This window comes from Siniperca chuatsi, linkage group LG6 (genome assembly GCF_020085105.1).
Source record: "Siniperca chuatsi isolate FFG_IHB_CAS linkage group LG6, ASM2008510v1, whole genome shotgun sequence".
Classification (NCBI taxonomy): Eukaryota; Metazoa; Chordata; class Actinopteri; order Centrarchiformes; family Sinipercidae; genus Siniperca; species Siniperca chuatsi.
The window spans coordinates 18576106-18591700 of record NC_058047.1 but is presented as its reverse complement, the minus strand read 5'-3'; the positions used below and the strand labels follow the sequence as shown (position 1 = coordinate 18591700).

General features: G+C 41.1%; 2 protein-coding genes across 2 annotated transcripts; both read right to left on the bottom strand.

The window, feature by feature from the left end:
- Positions 1-5313: 5313 nt before the first annotated feature.
- On the bottom strand, positions 5314-7678 carry foxd2 (forkhead box D2). Its single transcript, XM_044198798.1, has one exon. It carries the CDS (start codon positions 7187-7189, stop codon positions 6086-6088), a length of 1104 nt encoding a protein of 367 aa, XP_044054733.1. The 5' UTR covers positions 7190-7678; the 3' UTR covers positions 5314-6085.
- Positions 7679-13589: 5911 nt separating this feature from the next.
- Positions 13590-15523, bottom strand: foxe3 (forkhead box E3). The gene has a single exon (XM_044198795.1). The coding sequence runs from the start codon at positions 15367-15369 to the stop codon at positions 14122-14124; it is 1248 nt and encodes a 415-aa protein (XP_044054730.1). The 5' UTR covers positions 15370-15523; the 3' UTR covers positions 13590-14121.
- Between the last annotated feature and the right edge of the window lie 72 nt (positions 15524-15595).

The window sequence follows — 15595 nt, the reverse complement described above, 5'->3', positions numbered from 1 at the left end:
TATTTTAATGCTCTGAGTTTAAGATGAGTTGACACAGAAACCTAAAAACGTAGGCCTATGTCAAGAGTGAAATGAAAGAGCAAGTCCAATGGTTTATTTATGGTTTAGACTGCTAAACTCTACTTTTGCCTCAATGTAATTGAATTTAAATTGTTATATATAATGATATATAATATCCATAAATACATGTTAATACTTTTTTTGTTTGGCCATTGGAAGAAAATTAAACAATGTATCTGCACGGTGCATATAAGGAACCGTCAAGGGAAAAAAACGTTTAAATCCCAAATCAATAATTATTGGCTATAATAAATGGGTCGGACCGCCATTAATCGCAGTGGATCCTGGCTGTGAGTCGAATGCGCTGGCATCAAAGGTCAAATGGAAGAAGCCAGTAGAAGCGCCCGCATGACACCGCACACACACCAACAGCAGCTGCGCCTCTCTATCAGAGCAATAAAGAAAAGTGCTGCACACTCGCCTTTCCTTTAGCGCGCCCTGGTAAAGCCAAACCCAGGAGAGGAGTTGATGAGGTCCGAGTACCACCAGGGGACGATGAAAGGCACCAAGTAGGTCCCCGTTGAAGAAAAAAAAAAGTTTCATTTCATGAAATAATAGTACAGTAAGTGAATGTGTAGAGTTTCTAGATTACATGGTTTCAATAGTCCATGTTGATTTTACCTCACACCAGTGCTGGAATTAAGGGGAGCCAGAGGGCAGCTCTCCCCCACATCAGACCACCTGAGCTCCCATAAATGTGATATAGTTAGTATAGACAAGAACTGATAATTAACCTTTACATTTTGCAAAAGTTCTACACCTGCGGTTGGTTATAAGAGATGGAAATTGTAATCAAAAATTTAATTAAACATCTTTAGGTTAATACAATAACTATTTAGAGAAGCCCAATGATGGAAATGATGCCATTTCTGCAGGTGATAAACCTGAAAGTGTGATGGTATCCACACAAAAAAAAAAAATGAAACTATACATTTACACGTATACACAAGTGTTTCTATGAATGGGGTCTGTGTTATTGTTTACCACTGCCCAGTGGTCACATTGTTAAGCTGTTATTGTTGTTTCTGAATCTCAATGATCAGTTTTAAACGTGTATCGTATCGGTCAATGGATCAAGACATGCCTCGTGTGTTTTATGTGTTATTATGGTGGAGTGCTTTTGCAGCCAATGTGCGTAATTTGCTGTCAGATCAGGTGGCTGATCTAAGAGTCTCATCACTTTTCTTATCGCTAGCCTAATACGTGTCAGTAAGGTCAGGTGTAACAAACTTGCGCACCAGTCACATGTCTGTTGATCACAGACAGCCTCCAAAGCCAGATATTAATTTCAACACTGCCCCAACCCTATAACAATTTTATAATGCATTCAATCTTAATCGATCGAAATATTTTTGGGACAAAAATCTAATCAAAAACTTAAAAACAACAAATGGAAACCATGATTCAGTCAGGGGGCATGATTAAAAAAATTTTTTTTTTTGTTTGTTTGTTTTTTTAAATAGGCCTACACCAACCAGACTTGAGAGTAAATACACATCCTCACTCTTCTAAAACAGGCCTGAATGGGTATCACCTGCTATCATATTCTGGTGATCTTTGCAGGCTAATATCTGCAGTCATTAATACCCCTGCTCTCTGACACTGTGTGTGTGTGTGTGTGTGTGCGTGTGCGCGTGCATGCGCGCGCCCTCGTCTTTTTTCCTGCAGCAGGTGTTCGTTTAGTGTGTCAGAGTCGGCGGGGCGAAGATCTTCCAAAGTTAATATTGTGTTTCCAGAGATGATGGGGAGTTCACTGTCCTCGCTTTATTTACACATTCTAAATTAATTAAGCGAAGGATTCCTCTGTCTGTTGCAAAAACACGGAGGCTGCGGGGAGACTGGGAGCAGCGAGGGGAGGCTGTGATTTATAGCGGCGGTGCAGCTAAGGCCGCGGCTCGCCTCTCCTCCAGGCCTTGGAGCCGCGGACCGGGCCAACATTCCTTTTGTGGGGGTGAGGAGGCTCGTCTGCCGCGTGCACACAGCCACACACACAGGCTTCACAGAGGGAGGGGTGGGGGGAGAACAGAGATATAGCCTAGTACTATTTGTTTCATAGAAAATGGAGTACAAGTTGCTGGTTTAGGGGATTCAGACGGTCTCCAAAGTCGGGGACCACAAGTCAAGACTTTGTAGACAAGTGGGTGTGCGCGCGCATGTGCGTGTGCGAGAGATAGGGCGGGATGAGAGTTTCCAGGATGTCCCAAAAAGTAAAATGTGAGTGGTTTGCTTTGATTATTAGTACACTCCCTAAAATAGGCCTTCCAATTGAACAGGATCTGCGGCCTAGTGTGTCTATATTTTGGGGCATTTCTTTTTTTTACCAACGTTCAGGAGATTCCCGTTTAAGGTTCAGATGAAACTTCGAATTTCAAAATCTAAAAATGTGTCCCCACATGTAAGTCTTTTGTAAACTTCTTAAAGACGCCACAGCACCTGCTCTTTCAGTGTGTCTTGATTGTCTTATCTAGCAACATCGGGGTTTTTTGCGTGACAAATCAGTCCGATAAAAGGCAGAATTAATTATTTAGGCCGGTACGGTCAGTTTCATTGGTCTGTTTCTTCTCACTATGTTAATGATGCAGCCCTTCCGTTACACCATTATAAACCGTTATTAATTAAATTAATGTATAGGCCAAGGTGTATTTTCGGTACGCCTATATGCCTCATTAATGGAGGGCATGCATTATATTATTTTTTATTCTATATACAGTCAGGGAAGAATGGCTTTCAACAGTTTCAAATGACGAGCGTGACCTTGAAGACTAGAAGCCTGACATCTCTATTCCCCCCCACACACGCGCGCACACACATCATACACACATCATGCACACACGACACACACACACACACACGGTTTCCTAGTGGTGTCAGCACAGCCTCTGTCCTCATGTCCTTCAAGACGCAGCATGCAGTGCAAGACGCATCGATCAGGGACATAACGTTATTGGCAAGGTAGTGAAAGATTTAAGCGAAACGATTTCATTTAATCCCCTGCTGTCACGCGCTGTTTGAGATGAAACTCTAATGAAAATGTGATGATGATAATAATAATAATAATTAATCATATTTTCCCATCGAATCCCTATAAGGAGAAATATTTAGTGTGACAAGAAGATATTTATTTGTGTTGACACCTAAGTCTATATAAATAAATTATATTTACGGGTTTAAGTCTGTTTACGCCCAAACAGAGCATATGGAAGCGGTTAGAAAGAGATGGGAATTGCCTTGAAATGTATAAATGTGTTTTGGTGACTGTTGAGTCATTTGGCTGTCACTTCACATATCGCTCACTTCTTATTTCGTTTGAGAAAACGTCACGAAAAAAATGACGAATGTCGTCTCGGTGCCTAAATAAAGACACACACTCTGGTGCTGAAACTGTGGGCGGTCGTGAAGTGGCAGCCCGCACGGAAACCGGGAAGTAACGTGTCAATATAAGCGGTGATAATATTCGATTAGGACTTACACGAAAAATGAAAGGGCGTTTGAAAGATGCGCCCCGGATGTCTAATGTGCGGTGGTTTGAGGAAGAGTAAGTTCCAGGTCTATTCTGGTCACGAGCCTGTAATCTTACAGCAGAGGGGGGCAGTGTTTTGAGCATTTGAGCTGAAAATCCGTAGAAATGTGGCCTCAGTCTCAAATCATCTATTTTCAAAGCCTGTGCCTTTGGCTGAACCTCCCCATAGCAGATCCAGTGTGTGTGTTTGTGTGCGTGTGTATGCGCGTGCGCGTTATGCTTTGTGTCTCGTGATTTTTATTGGCCTAGTTTTCGTCCCTGCCGTTATTTAAATGGGTTTTTAACCACCTCTGCAAACGCTTCATGTGGGTTTTAATGGACTGATGCGGTGAGTAACGACTCCCTGTCAGGGCGAGTGTGCACAGAAAACTTCAATAGTCTGCTGATGTTCTTTTCCACCTCATTTACTCTGCAAATGATATGTGAAGGATATCAATTAACATCATGGATATAGCGGGAGAAGCTCTGATCAAAATGATTTTCCAAATCTTTACGCGATATTTATCAGTTGTCCAGTTTGCACTCACAGGGAGCGAGGAAGAAGAGGAAAGAAAGAAAGAAAGAAAGAAAGAAAGAAAGCAAGAGGCTGGGTTCTGGATGAAGAAAGTAGTCATGTGTTGGTTTTCGTTTCAAAGACTTTCAGTGAGCTGTGCTGAGGGAAAACAGAGGAGTCAGCCCTCCCACCCTTCATCCTTAATAATCATCTGTCAAAACACCCACAAACTAATTTAACCATTTGCACACAGATCTGGTAAATAAAGGAGTCTTTACACCCCCTTCTGTCTGGAAACATGTGCTCCAACAACTCTGAAAAAGACCAATAGGCCTGTTTTCTGTAGCCGGACGAGTCCCACTGCTTCTTTTATATGTATCCCGAGACAACACAGACGACATGAAAGCGGAGCAAACCGAGGGCCTTTAGAGAAGATTGCTTTTCAGGGTCTAAAATGTGTGTGGCTGGTCTCACAGGGGACCGCTCGCTGTGCGCACATTCACTCTCTTGGGCCAGGGGTCCACACTGACAACATCAACAAACGGCCAAAAAGCCGCATTATGGTGGATTAGGAGCCTGATGAAAAATGCTGCTACAAATTAGCAACGAAAACCCAAAAGACCGTGGGTATATCCTTGTTCACTTTCAATTACAGACCGCCGCGGCCTGCAAACGTCCCCATTCATTTGGGGCTTTTGTAACTTGCTAGAAAATGGTCCTTTACAAGCGAGCAAGAGCCACACAAGAGGAATACTTGCCCATTGTTGCGTGATATTCATGACTGTGGTGTTTTAAATATTTAATCTGAATTTTGTGCGTTTCTCACACCTAAAAAAAAGTCTTAATGAACTGCATTACTAAGAGACTAATCTATTTAGTCTGAACACCTTGTAGCTAATTAGCCAGTGTCCACACTTGGATTAATTAGCCTATATTTAGGAGAATAAATAATTAAGATTAATCCTTAATGTGCAAATGGGTTAATACAAATAGCATATGAAAATCTCCTTTCACTAAAAGGAAACACTTAAAATAAATCTGGTTTGAAATGAAACCCTGCAACATGCATGTTTAGGAGATGTGAGTCCTTTCAAAACAATTTGAAGTGAAGTTTAAAAAATGGTTGCAAAAACAGCACATAGCCTGATTTATTCAGTTCAACTCACGTGCTGCTGTTTAGTCTATTTTATTGACCCTTTTTTAATGGAGCAAAAACTTACCCATGCAATAAAAAAACCGATTTTTTTTCAAACTCACAAACATTTATTATTCTTGTCATTACAACAAAAAAATGACCTATGAACATTAAGGTGTCTCTCTCTATTGGCAACACATGACATACTGTAGCCTATGTTTCACAAGTTAAATTGTGAAATATGAACGAACAACAAGTAAAAGGTTGAGAGAGGTAATGCGCTCTTTTATACCAAAAAACCACATAGCCTACATGTCCACCGACAACATGAAATGATAGTCACAAATTCACCGTGTAGAGGAGATTCGACGGGGGAGGGGTAGTGAGAAATGGTTATTTTGTGTCAGAAACCCAACTTTGTCTCCATGTGCTTTCTAAGTAAAACCTGAGTTTGCCGTCTCTGTCAGCCTATGTCAACAACAACAGTGTCATTTTCTCACGACGCACAAAATAAAGACAATATAAATCATAATAAAATCCTCAATTAGGCTATATTTTAAAAATCGGCTGACACCTTTAACTTATGTTAAAATAACAGGATCTTTTTCTTTTTCTCCCACTGACAAATGAAGGCCACATTGCCAGATTGCAGGCCAGCATTGTTTAAAAAGATCCTTCTCCGAGTTTCTCTCGCTTTTGTCTCTCAATATTATACACATATTTACAAACCATAAATAAGCCTTTCTCTCCACCTACATTGTTAGGAAATGGGGAGAGCCAAAACACTCTTATTTCACCAAGAATGTACAGCCTACCTTCAAACAGGACAACGCCACTACTGGCTTTTTAATAAAGCGGGCATTCTCACCATTTTTTTCTAGAAAGGACAAGTGTTCATATTCGGGGTTTTGCTGGAAAAAGTCTGACTCTGTGGCCCGGGTTGCAATATGCTGTCCTGTGATAGGTTCAAATGGCTGGAAGCAGAGGCCAGTGCTGGGGTCAACATGGCCAGGATCTGAGCCTGGCTGCCCGGCTGTGCGCCGTAGGAAGATGCGGTGGAGTTGGCCGCACCGATGATATTGTCAATGGAGAAAGAAGGTCGACTCGGGGTGCTGGAGTCCGTCTTGAGAGGTGGCAGAGATGGGCTTAGTTGGGGATAAAAGGACTTTCTTAAATCGGCCCCTAAAAGCGTGGGCAGGGGATGCGGCGCAGGGAATATGGAGGCTGATGGGGGCAAGGTGCAGGGAGCGTTAGAGAATGGGAATGAACTACCTGTGTGGTGTGGGTGATACGGGTTGTGGGCTGCGTGGAAGTTCTGCAGCTGAAGTCCATAATTGTATCCATACGGGCCGTATCCAAACCCGGGCAGAAAGCCACCGGAGTCCCTGAGGATTTCATTAGCTTGGTGCCTCTTGAAGCGCTTCCTCCTGCGCAAGAAGCTCCCGTTGTCGAACATATCTGCGGAATCAGGGTCGAGGGTCCAGTAGTTTCCCTTTCCGGGGTTGCCAGGCTCTCGTGGGATTTTCACGAAGCAGTCGTTTAAGGAGAGATTGTGGCGAATAGAGTTTTGCCACGCGGGGAATTTCTCCCGGTAGTAAGGGAATCTGTTGCTGATGAACTCGCAGATCTCGCTGAGAGTGAGACGTTTCTTGGGGCTCTGCAGGATGGACATGGTGATCAGAGCGATGTAAGAGTAGGGTGGCTTCACAAGTGCACTTTTTCTGGCTTTCTCCCCGATCACGGTCCCAACTTCTGCGTTGGACCCCGTCTGGTCTGACGGGCAGTCGGAGCTGCTGAGCCCGGGAGAGGAAACCCTTTCGGCAGCGTTCTGGGAGTAATTATCGTCCGAGTCATTGTCCAAGTTGAACTCGTGGTGAATGTACTTTCCGTCCTTTCCGACGGATATGTCACCCCCGACCACATCGATGTCCACATCTTCGGACAATGCAGAGCTGTCTGACATATCCGTCCCTAAAGTCATCCTTGGAGACGCCGCTTCTCTTCCCCCTCTCTCCCAGATTTCCTCCTCCTTTAGTCCGGTGAGGCTACTGAGCGAGTGCGCGCACACACTCTCCCTCTCCCCCTTACAACCACACCAGACTTTTGCTGCAGCTTTATCTCCAACTACTGAATGCACACATGGCTAGAATCTATTGAAAAGATAAATAACTCTTTGACCTGTGGATTTGGCGACTCCTGGTCGTCCGATGCTGGTCAAGCAGGGCGGTGCGAGGTTCTCACCGAGCAGAAAACTTCTGGTTTCCAGGCGTAAAAAAACAGTCAAAAGATCATCGATCGATCTGGCACCAGTCTGGACCTGCGTTTTCTTTAGATGCGATTGTGTCCGTCTGTGATCAGTTTATGTTGTAGTTCATTTAAAAAGCTACTTTTGGATATCCAAGTATCTTTCCAAAATATCTTTTACGCACAGGATTGGGTAGGTATCCAGCCAGACTATCACACTATCCTCCTTAGCTCTCAAAAGGTATTTATAGGACCACGCTGATCACGTGGTCTTTGAGTCACTGTTACCAGGAACTGGACGAAGTCACCCTGCAAAAAGTAATATAAGGATCTGCTTTTGAATCTTAAAATCATATTTCGATAAAAAAAAAAAACAAGTATCTGGTGTTCCTCTACATAACTTGTTTTAAAAAATTCAACTTTTCATTTACTTAGTATAGTCGGAGATCTCCTTTATTCTGTGCTTTATCAATATATTGACGATTTATTTTAAAAGATAGGAATATGGATAAAATGCATTAAAAACAAAATTGTCGCACTTACAGCCCAACGATGAAATTCCTCATTTAATCTTTTAAAATGCGATTTTATTTCTAAACATGAGGTTACGCGACTCAATTACATGGACTTTTTTTTGTAGTGTAAGGTGAGATAAGTAGGTGTACTCCGATGATGGTGATTGTGATCTTTATGAAATAGCCTACAAACACAAGCAAAGCATATATCAATATTTTTACAGTCAAATCAAATCCCCCATTTGTTAATGTAATGTGATTACAGTAGCCTAAGTTATACAAATTTCAGAAAAATATTTGCAGGTAAAGCTCAGAATGGCCATCGAAGAAAAAGATAATGACTTAGGTCGAAAGGCAAATCCTAAAAGCAAACCGTGTAACGTACAAACATGTAGGCCTACATGTAAAAAGTCCACATGCAAATAGTCAATGGTTCATCAAATTATTATTATTATTAGTAGTAGTAGTAGTATAGTGTTATTATATTTCGTTCCTTTTCAAACGCAATGTATTTGTTGAATTCAGAAATGAAATACATCAGATTTTCGCCTATAACCTTTAAACTAAAAATTAATTTTAGAATAAATACATTCTAAATAGGCCCATTATCACTATTTTCATTCCACGTTTAATTCATATTTTACAGTTTTGTTTTGACTTGAAACATTTTGATCTGTTACACCAGTTTTTGTTTAACTATTCAAGGTGTTAGATAAACAGACTACAAACTATTCCCTGTGTTCTCTAATAAATAGGCGGATTTAGCCGGATTGAATTCCCCCTCAAAGGTTTTGGCCATTAGCCTAATTCCCTGATCACTTCTCACGGGTTTTGTCCTTTCCTTGTCAAGAAGTCACAACATTATTCATCTGCATTTTCTGCATAATTCACAAGGGCGCACAGGGGTATAGTCAGCTGCAACCTGCTCCAATTCGTCTTCGTCAGGAGTGAAAGGCCAGCAGATGACAATGTGTAATGCGTCTGTAATGTGTGCGGGCTAATTCAGAGCAGGCTGACATTCCAGTTCATTACGCTGCAGAAACACCGAGTTATTGTAATGGATTTACATCAGCACCCCATTCATCTTATGGGTCAAGCACCATAGAGATTGTCACATATATTGCGTTTAAATATAGACTACATTTGTGGCTTGTCAGGGAATAACGGAGTATTGTTTGTTTATTTATGTATGCCTTTTCTTTGGTGATGGAAATGACTGTTCCACTGAGGAATCAAGTGCAAGTCAAGCATGCAACTTGTTAAATACCCCTCAGAAGCCCTGACGGATCCGTGTGTCCTCTTCTCTGACCTGCCTGTCAAGCCTTTTAAAATCTGAAATAGACGCACTGAGACCCACCTGACAGCTGCCCGACAGACACGACACATTACTCTCTCCAGGTGTCACGAGCAGCCTATATTATGAAATATTTTTTGTTCTAATTCCTAGACTCGTCGAAGGTTTTGCCGCCATAGGATGAAAAAAAATGTCCACATTGTATTTATTTATTGATTGATTTATTTAGGCCTATTTATTTATTCTCACATTGTCTTCCACAACCCGGGCCACAGCTGATTTACCTGGATATGGAAACTGTTATTATTTATGCCTATAGACTTGTTGATTAATACTGTGTTGGGATATCTTTAAACATCTGTAGCCAATATTGTGTTTGACAATCAGTAAATAAAAGATGGTCTACATGACCCTCTTAAACTTTTTTTGTGAGTGTAGGAGGCCTATAGTAAGTGTATGTATAGTGTTTTCATTTACAACTCTTGTTATTGTAGCAGCACATATTTCATTTTGTTATGACATATGGCTGAAAAGGCATTATTTAATCGATGTTTTATTTACTTAACTTATCGAATTAGTTAAATTTAGGATATGAAGGATATTTCAGTTTTTCAAGTTTCTAAAGGTTCAATGGGGTTTTGGTTCTTATGATCCGTGATGGAGGGGTTTCTCGTCATTGCCGTTTGTGGGGCTGAAGCGCCCTCTGCTGTTGTTAAGGTAGCCTAATAATAACAATGACAGTAAACGCCAGTGCTGTGTCTACAAACATGGGGCAAATAGTAAAACATTTGAAATTTTGAGAAAGAGGCTAATTAAGTTCAAAGTCAAGTTATTAACTAGCAGTTACTTGTTAATAAGATACAGTAGCCCCACGTTCACATGGAAATATAGTCTTTTTTTAAAAATATATCAGAGCAGTATAAAGCAGCCTATATAAATTGTTAAGTGTGTGCACAAGTATTCATGTATCCTACATTACGATACTTAAGGACATTGTTAGATTTGCATTTGGCTCTCAGACAGAGTGTGAGATCAACATTATAAAGCATCTTGCAACACCAGGAGGTTAAATGAAAAGAACTGTCCTAAACAGAGACTAATAGGACTTGGCCTAAAGTTAAGGGAGCAGACTGCACTGTGACTTTGTGATTCTATGTTTTAAATTCATCACAAAGTATTAGTGAATAAGATCATTTGTAACATCAAGGCCATGACAACACAATGTTCAAAAACTCTCATGATATAAAATAAAAAAAATGAAGCCAAGAATGGATAGAAATGCCACAGGGAGCACCTGGATGTTTTGATTATCTGCTGTATTGAGTTGCAGGAAGAAACGCTCTCTTTAAAAAGCAGTTCTGGATGCATGTTTGTTGTTTTTGCATTTTGTTGTTTTTCAGACAACTGGCCAGATATATTTCCAACACAGTGAGTTTTGTTGAATAAACATTTTCATTTAGAAATGTCAATGGTAATGTCCCAGTTTTGAAGTCAGCCCCTAATAATTCTTGAGTCCAGGTTGTGCACATGAAAAGGTGACTTTATTGTCATGTAATTCTAAAAAGATTTAATTCAGCATGAAAAACAAAAACTGATATAGTGCCAAACTTTTAACAGCTTCTTAATGACATCTCAGATTCTGTACAAACTGCCTCTTTGCATCAATGCTCAACAGTCACAAACAATTAGCAGTTTCATCCATGTACAGTTCTTTTCTCAACTGGAAAAAGTTATGCTTTCTTGCTACCATTGCCCTTCCCTCTTCATGTAAAACCAAAGCTTAGTGCAGAAAACTCATACCCATTCTCTGGGCCAGAGAAAAGGTGCCAGAGGCTCTGGCAATTAACAAAAGCAATTCTGGGAAAAGGAGGAAATCACAAACTGAAGTGTGAACAAATGAACACAGAACACCTTAAATGTCCGACAGTGCTTCCTCACGCAATAAAAACAGCAAAACACAATAAAAAATTCAGATCATGCCTGATTCAACTGATCGTAGATACAAAACGACCATCTGGAACACAAGAGATCATTATCTGCTTACCTTAGTTTCATTGCTGACCTTTGACCAGAATTAGTGTAACTGATCAGAATCACAACAAACTCACAAACTGCAAAGTGAAATCCTTATGAGAGTGAAAACAAGCCCACAGGCTGAACATCTTGCTTTTGCTTCCATCTAGTGGTGGAAAGTTTTTAACCTGTTTGATTCTTTAAGTGAACAAACAGATGTTGTCTAATACAACAACTGTTTGTTCACTGGTACTGAACAAACAGTTGTTGTATTAAACAGGAGTGATGAGGTTTAGATGGTTATGAGCAGGCCTACACTTTGAATTTGACCATGCTGACTAACTGCTTTAAAAGATCTGTAACGCTCCCAGGTCATGAAATATGTGGATGTAGATTTTTTTTTTAAAGGCAGTTGGGCTTACTGTTTGGTCTTTATTAACATGCTGTCCCACTTATCAGAGACTGTCCTCAAACCGAACAACCGGGCCAATGCTAACTGCTTCGGCCCCATGTATGATCATGTGCATGGTTAGACTGACCCACTAGGTGGCCCTGAGGCAAAATGTACCGCAGTTCCTGCAACAGGTAGGAAGAACAGTAGCTGGGACTGCAGTAGTTTGAATATAATACAGTCCTTACACTAGCACTGATTGTATCATGGGCCCCCACAGAAATTGTAGCATAACCTGCATCTGCCCCTTTGATCAATAGCTGATTAGTAGTGTAGTATAGATGCAGTGTTTAAGGGCCTCAATATCAGACCAGGAAGTGCAGCCATGAGGACCTTACATTAATAGTAATAGTCCTAACATGTAACTTCCATCTGGCCGTTAGCTGTCTAGCGAGTTATACATACAAAGGCATAGCTGTGTTATTGATAGCTGGAAGCTTTCATAACCTGAGCAAAAACAAACTTAGAGCATTTTATTACGATTAATAGTATTTTTTAATACAGTTTTGTGTCTCTCTCTTTGTTTCTTTCTCTATCTCTTTGAATTATTTTTGTGAGTTGTACTTTGTTTTTGAACAACTTTTTGAACAACAAAATTGAACCTCATTTCAACAGAACACTAACAGAGAAAGTCAAAATTAAAATCTGAATGACTACTAGCTAGTAATATAGTTGATAATAACCAGTGAACAATGAGCAGATTTGTTATTTTTGATACTGAGAGAAATAGTGAATGAGCACTGAAAGAGTATGTGTTACATGTTCATACACACCCTTGAATCAAAAAATATTTTTAGGAACTTAAAACTGACTTAAAACACCAATTTCACAAGTAACAAAGTATTTGAATTTAAAAAGGGAAAGAGACTACTTAAATTAATTAACATTAACATTCTGAATAAATACTTTATATGGTGGAATTAAAAATTAAGGAATTAAGTATGAGGAAAAACAAATTAGCCCGTCAACCTACAAATTAAACTGTAATCAGGATTATTTCTATAGAAACACTGAAGATGTAACAGACTAAAGTGTAAAGCGATTCATACAACATCCTTTACTTAGGCATTGTGTTGTTGGTACAATATAGTTTTGACTAGAAGGCCTGTATTGCAGATTTTAAACCCAGTTACAGCTAAATAGATGTGAACACTTTGCATCATTTGTGCTTTATTTGTACACTGTTTGAGTGGTTATGACAAGTTAAATTAATTATTCCTAACCTTGATTTTTTGTATTTAATTTATTTTTTGTTTCTTAATTCATGTGTGCTGATGATGATGAATAACCCTCTCTTTATCTTTAGATTATCATTGTGTCTAAATGTTGATTTGTACGTTGTGTCTGAATTGTATCTCATTTGTACGTTAAAACACATTTTAGCTATAATAAAAATACATTTAGGCTTTTAAATTACATCAGTGCTGCTAAGTTTATGTTTACCTTGTGTTAGTATAAGATAAAAAAAATATATTTGAACTATGATCCTTCACAACATATGGCCCAACCCAACACTTAATTTATAATCTAGTTTTGTTTTACTAAGAGGGCAATATTAAAATTTCTCTCAAGTGTGATTTCATGACTGATTGTTACAAATTAAGAAATGAATCCAGGACATATTTTTGAGCTGGTTTGGTCTTAAACATCTTCAAATATTAATAATAGAATACAGTCTGCATCAGTTCTAAATGAGGACACTCATGTTATCAATTTGACTGAGCTGTATTTATGGATTAATTAAAAAAAAAAAACTCTTTCTACTGATTGATAGCGTACATGTCCTAAACTGCAGGTTAGGACAAAAAGATTTGAATTGTCGCAAATAAAGAACACGTTTATTTTACTGTAAAAATGAATTTATTTCAGGCGACCTGTCGTCAGCAATGATAACACTCTTTTCTTTTAATAAAGTTTTTATACATCAACAAACTATTTACATGAAAGACTTGGATGATAAAACAAACACATGTAAACTTCAAAACAAACTCTAAAACACATATGAACGAAATGTGGCACAATAAAACACATTAAACTCTCTGAGATACAGTCATGGAATGTGTCAAACGGATCTAAATGGCTTTACACCTTTTAAAATAGGAATGTTTTATCATGAGGCTCGGTCATTTTGTGTCATCGTTTCTGTTCTCGGCAAAAAGGAATCACCGAATTTCTTACAGGAACTTATAAATCTGTCGTTTAATGAGTCTATTATGACATAATAGTAGGTAATTTAAGACATTTATATTACTTCCCAATAATATTCTGATAGGGTTCTTTTTATATTGTGTTACCAGACCTATTGTGTTTCATCTCATACGAACTCATTGAGGGCAAATTCCTTTAATATGGGACTAGCCTATAATTAATTAGGACCTTTTTGGGCAAATACTGTTTCACATATACCGCTCTAACCCTGACGCAAAGTTGGCCTGTCTCATGTAGGTGTTGTTGTAGGAGTTCATGGGGCTGGAGAGGCCCAGCAGCTGCTCTGTGTGCTCGGCGCAGGAGCCCGGGCGCAGGGCCAGCCGGTTGCCGGAGCAGTACACTTGAGAGCTCCCTGAGAAACCGGACTGGGTCATGGTGGGCAGGTTTGGAGGAGAGGCCGAAGAGGAGTACGGGTACCCGGCAGCCAGGTTGGATGTGAGGTTCCCGCTGTTTCTGCTCAGCATGTTCGCTGAGGGGTTGACAGTCTGGGTCTGGAAGCACGCAGACGGGTCGGTGCCGGTGACCGAGCAGCTGGAGGTCATGGAGCCCAGGTCACCTGCGCCCAGCCCCAGCGCTTGGGAGTTGAGCTCTCCCCCTGGGCCACCCTGCACCACCGTCTGCTGGCTGATGATGTTGTCGATGCTGAACATGCGCGACTGTCCTTGACCGACCCCGGCGGAGGTCTGGTAGTGATGGAGCATGCCCGGATGCGGGGATGTGGCAGTCAGCTGAGAGCCATAACCAGACCCTATCCCAGCGTACAGGGTGTTAGGGTACGAGGGCCTGCCCATTGGAGTTGGGGTGAACGCGCTGGAGCTTTGCATGTAGCCGGGGTAGGTGCTCACATCTGTGCGCTTGAATCTTTTCCTTCTCCTCAAAAAGCTCCCGTTGTCAAACATGTCCTCAGCGGCGGGGTCCAAAGTCCAGTAGTTGCCTTTACCTGGTCTGCCGGGCTCCCGGGGGATCTTCACAAAACAGTCGTTGAGGGTGAGGTTGTGGCGGATGGAGTTTTGCCACTTCTTGGAGTTCTCCCTGTAGAAAGGAAACCGCTCCATGATAAACTTATAAATGCCCCCCAGGGTGAGCTTTCTCTCGGGAGAGTTGGCAATGGCCATGGCGATGAGAGCGATGTAGCTGTAGGGAGGTTTCCCCCTCTGGACGGGCCTCTTCCTCCGGCGGCTCCCGGTGGGCAGGTGCTCCTCAGTCTGCCCCAGAGCGGCTCCATCATCCGTGTTTGGACTGTTCCCCCGGGGCTCAGACTTGATCAAAACATTGTCCTTTGACCGGGCCTGCAGCATCAGAGGCGGCGGAGGCAGCGATGAGTCCAGGCTCACATTTGGAGACATGACAACAGGACTCGCCTCGGCAGGCGAGTGCTGCGTCTCAGCGGTCATGTTGCACATGCCAGAGAAGTAAGAATAATTTGCAAGATTCATAAAAGAAACAATGTAATGATCTTCTTTTGGTCGAAATGATCAGCTGGGGAAAATGCCCGTGAAATACACAAGAAGTTAGGTGCGTATTCTACCAGTGACTGATCCCCTGCTCTGGCCAAATATAGCCCCTGTCCTTCCCTGGTGTTTGGGGTGGTGTGTGTCAGTCCAGGTGAGAGAAAGGCGTTGACAGTTTTATAAAGCAGGGCAGGAATGACGCCACTGGCTC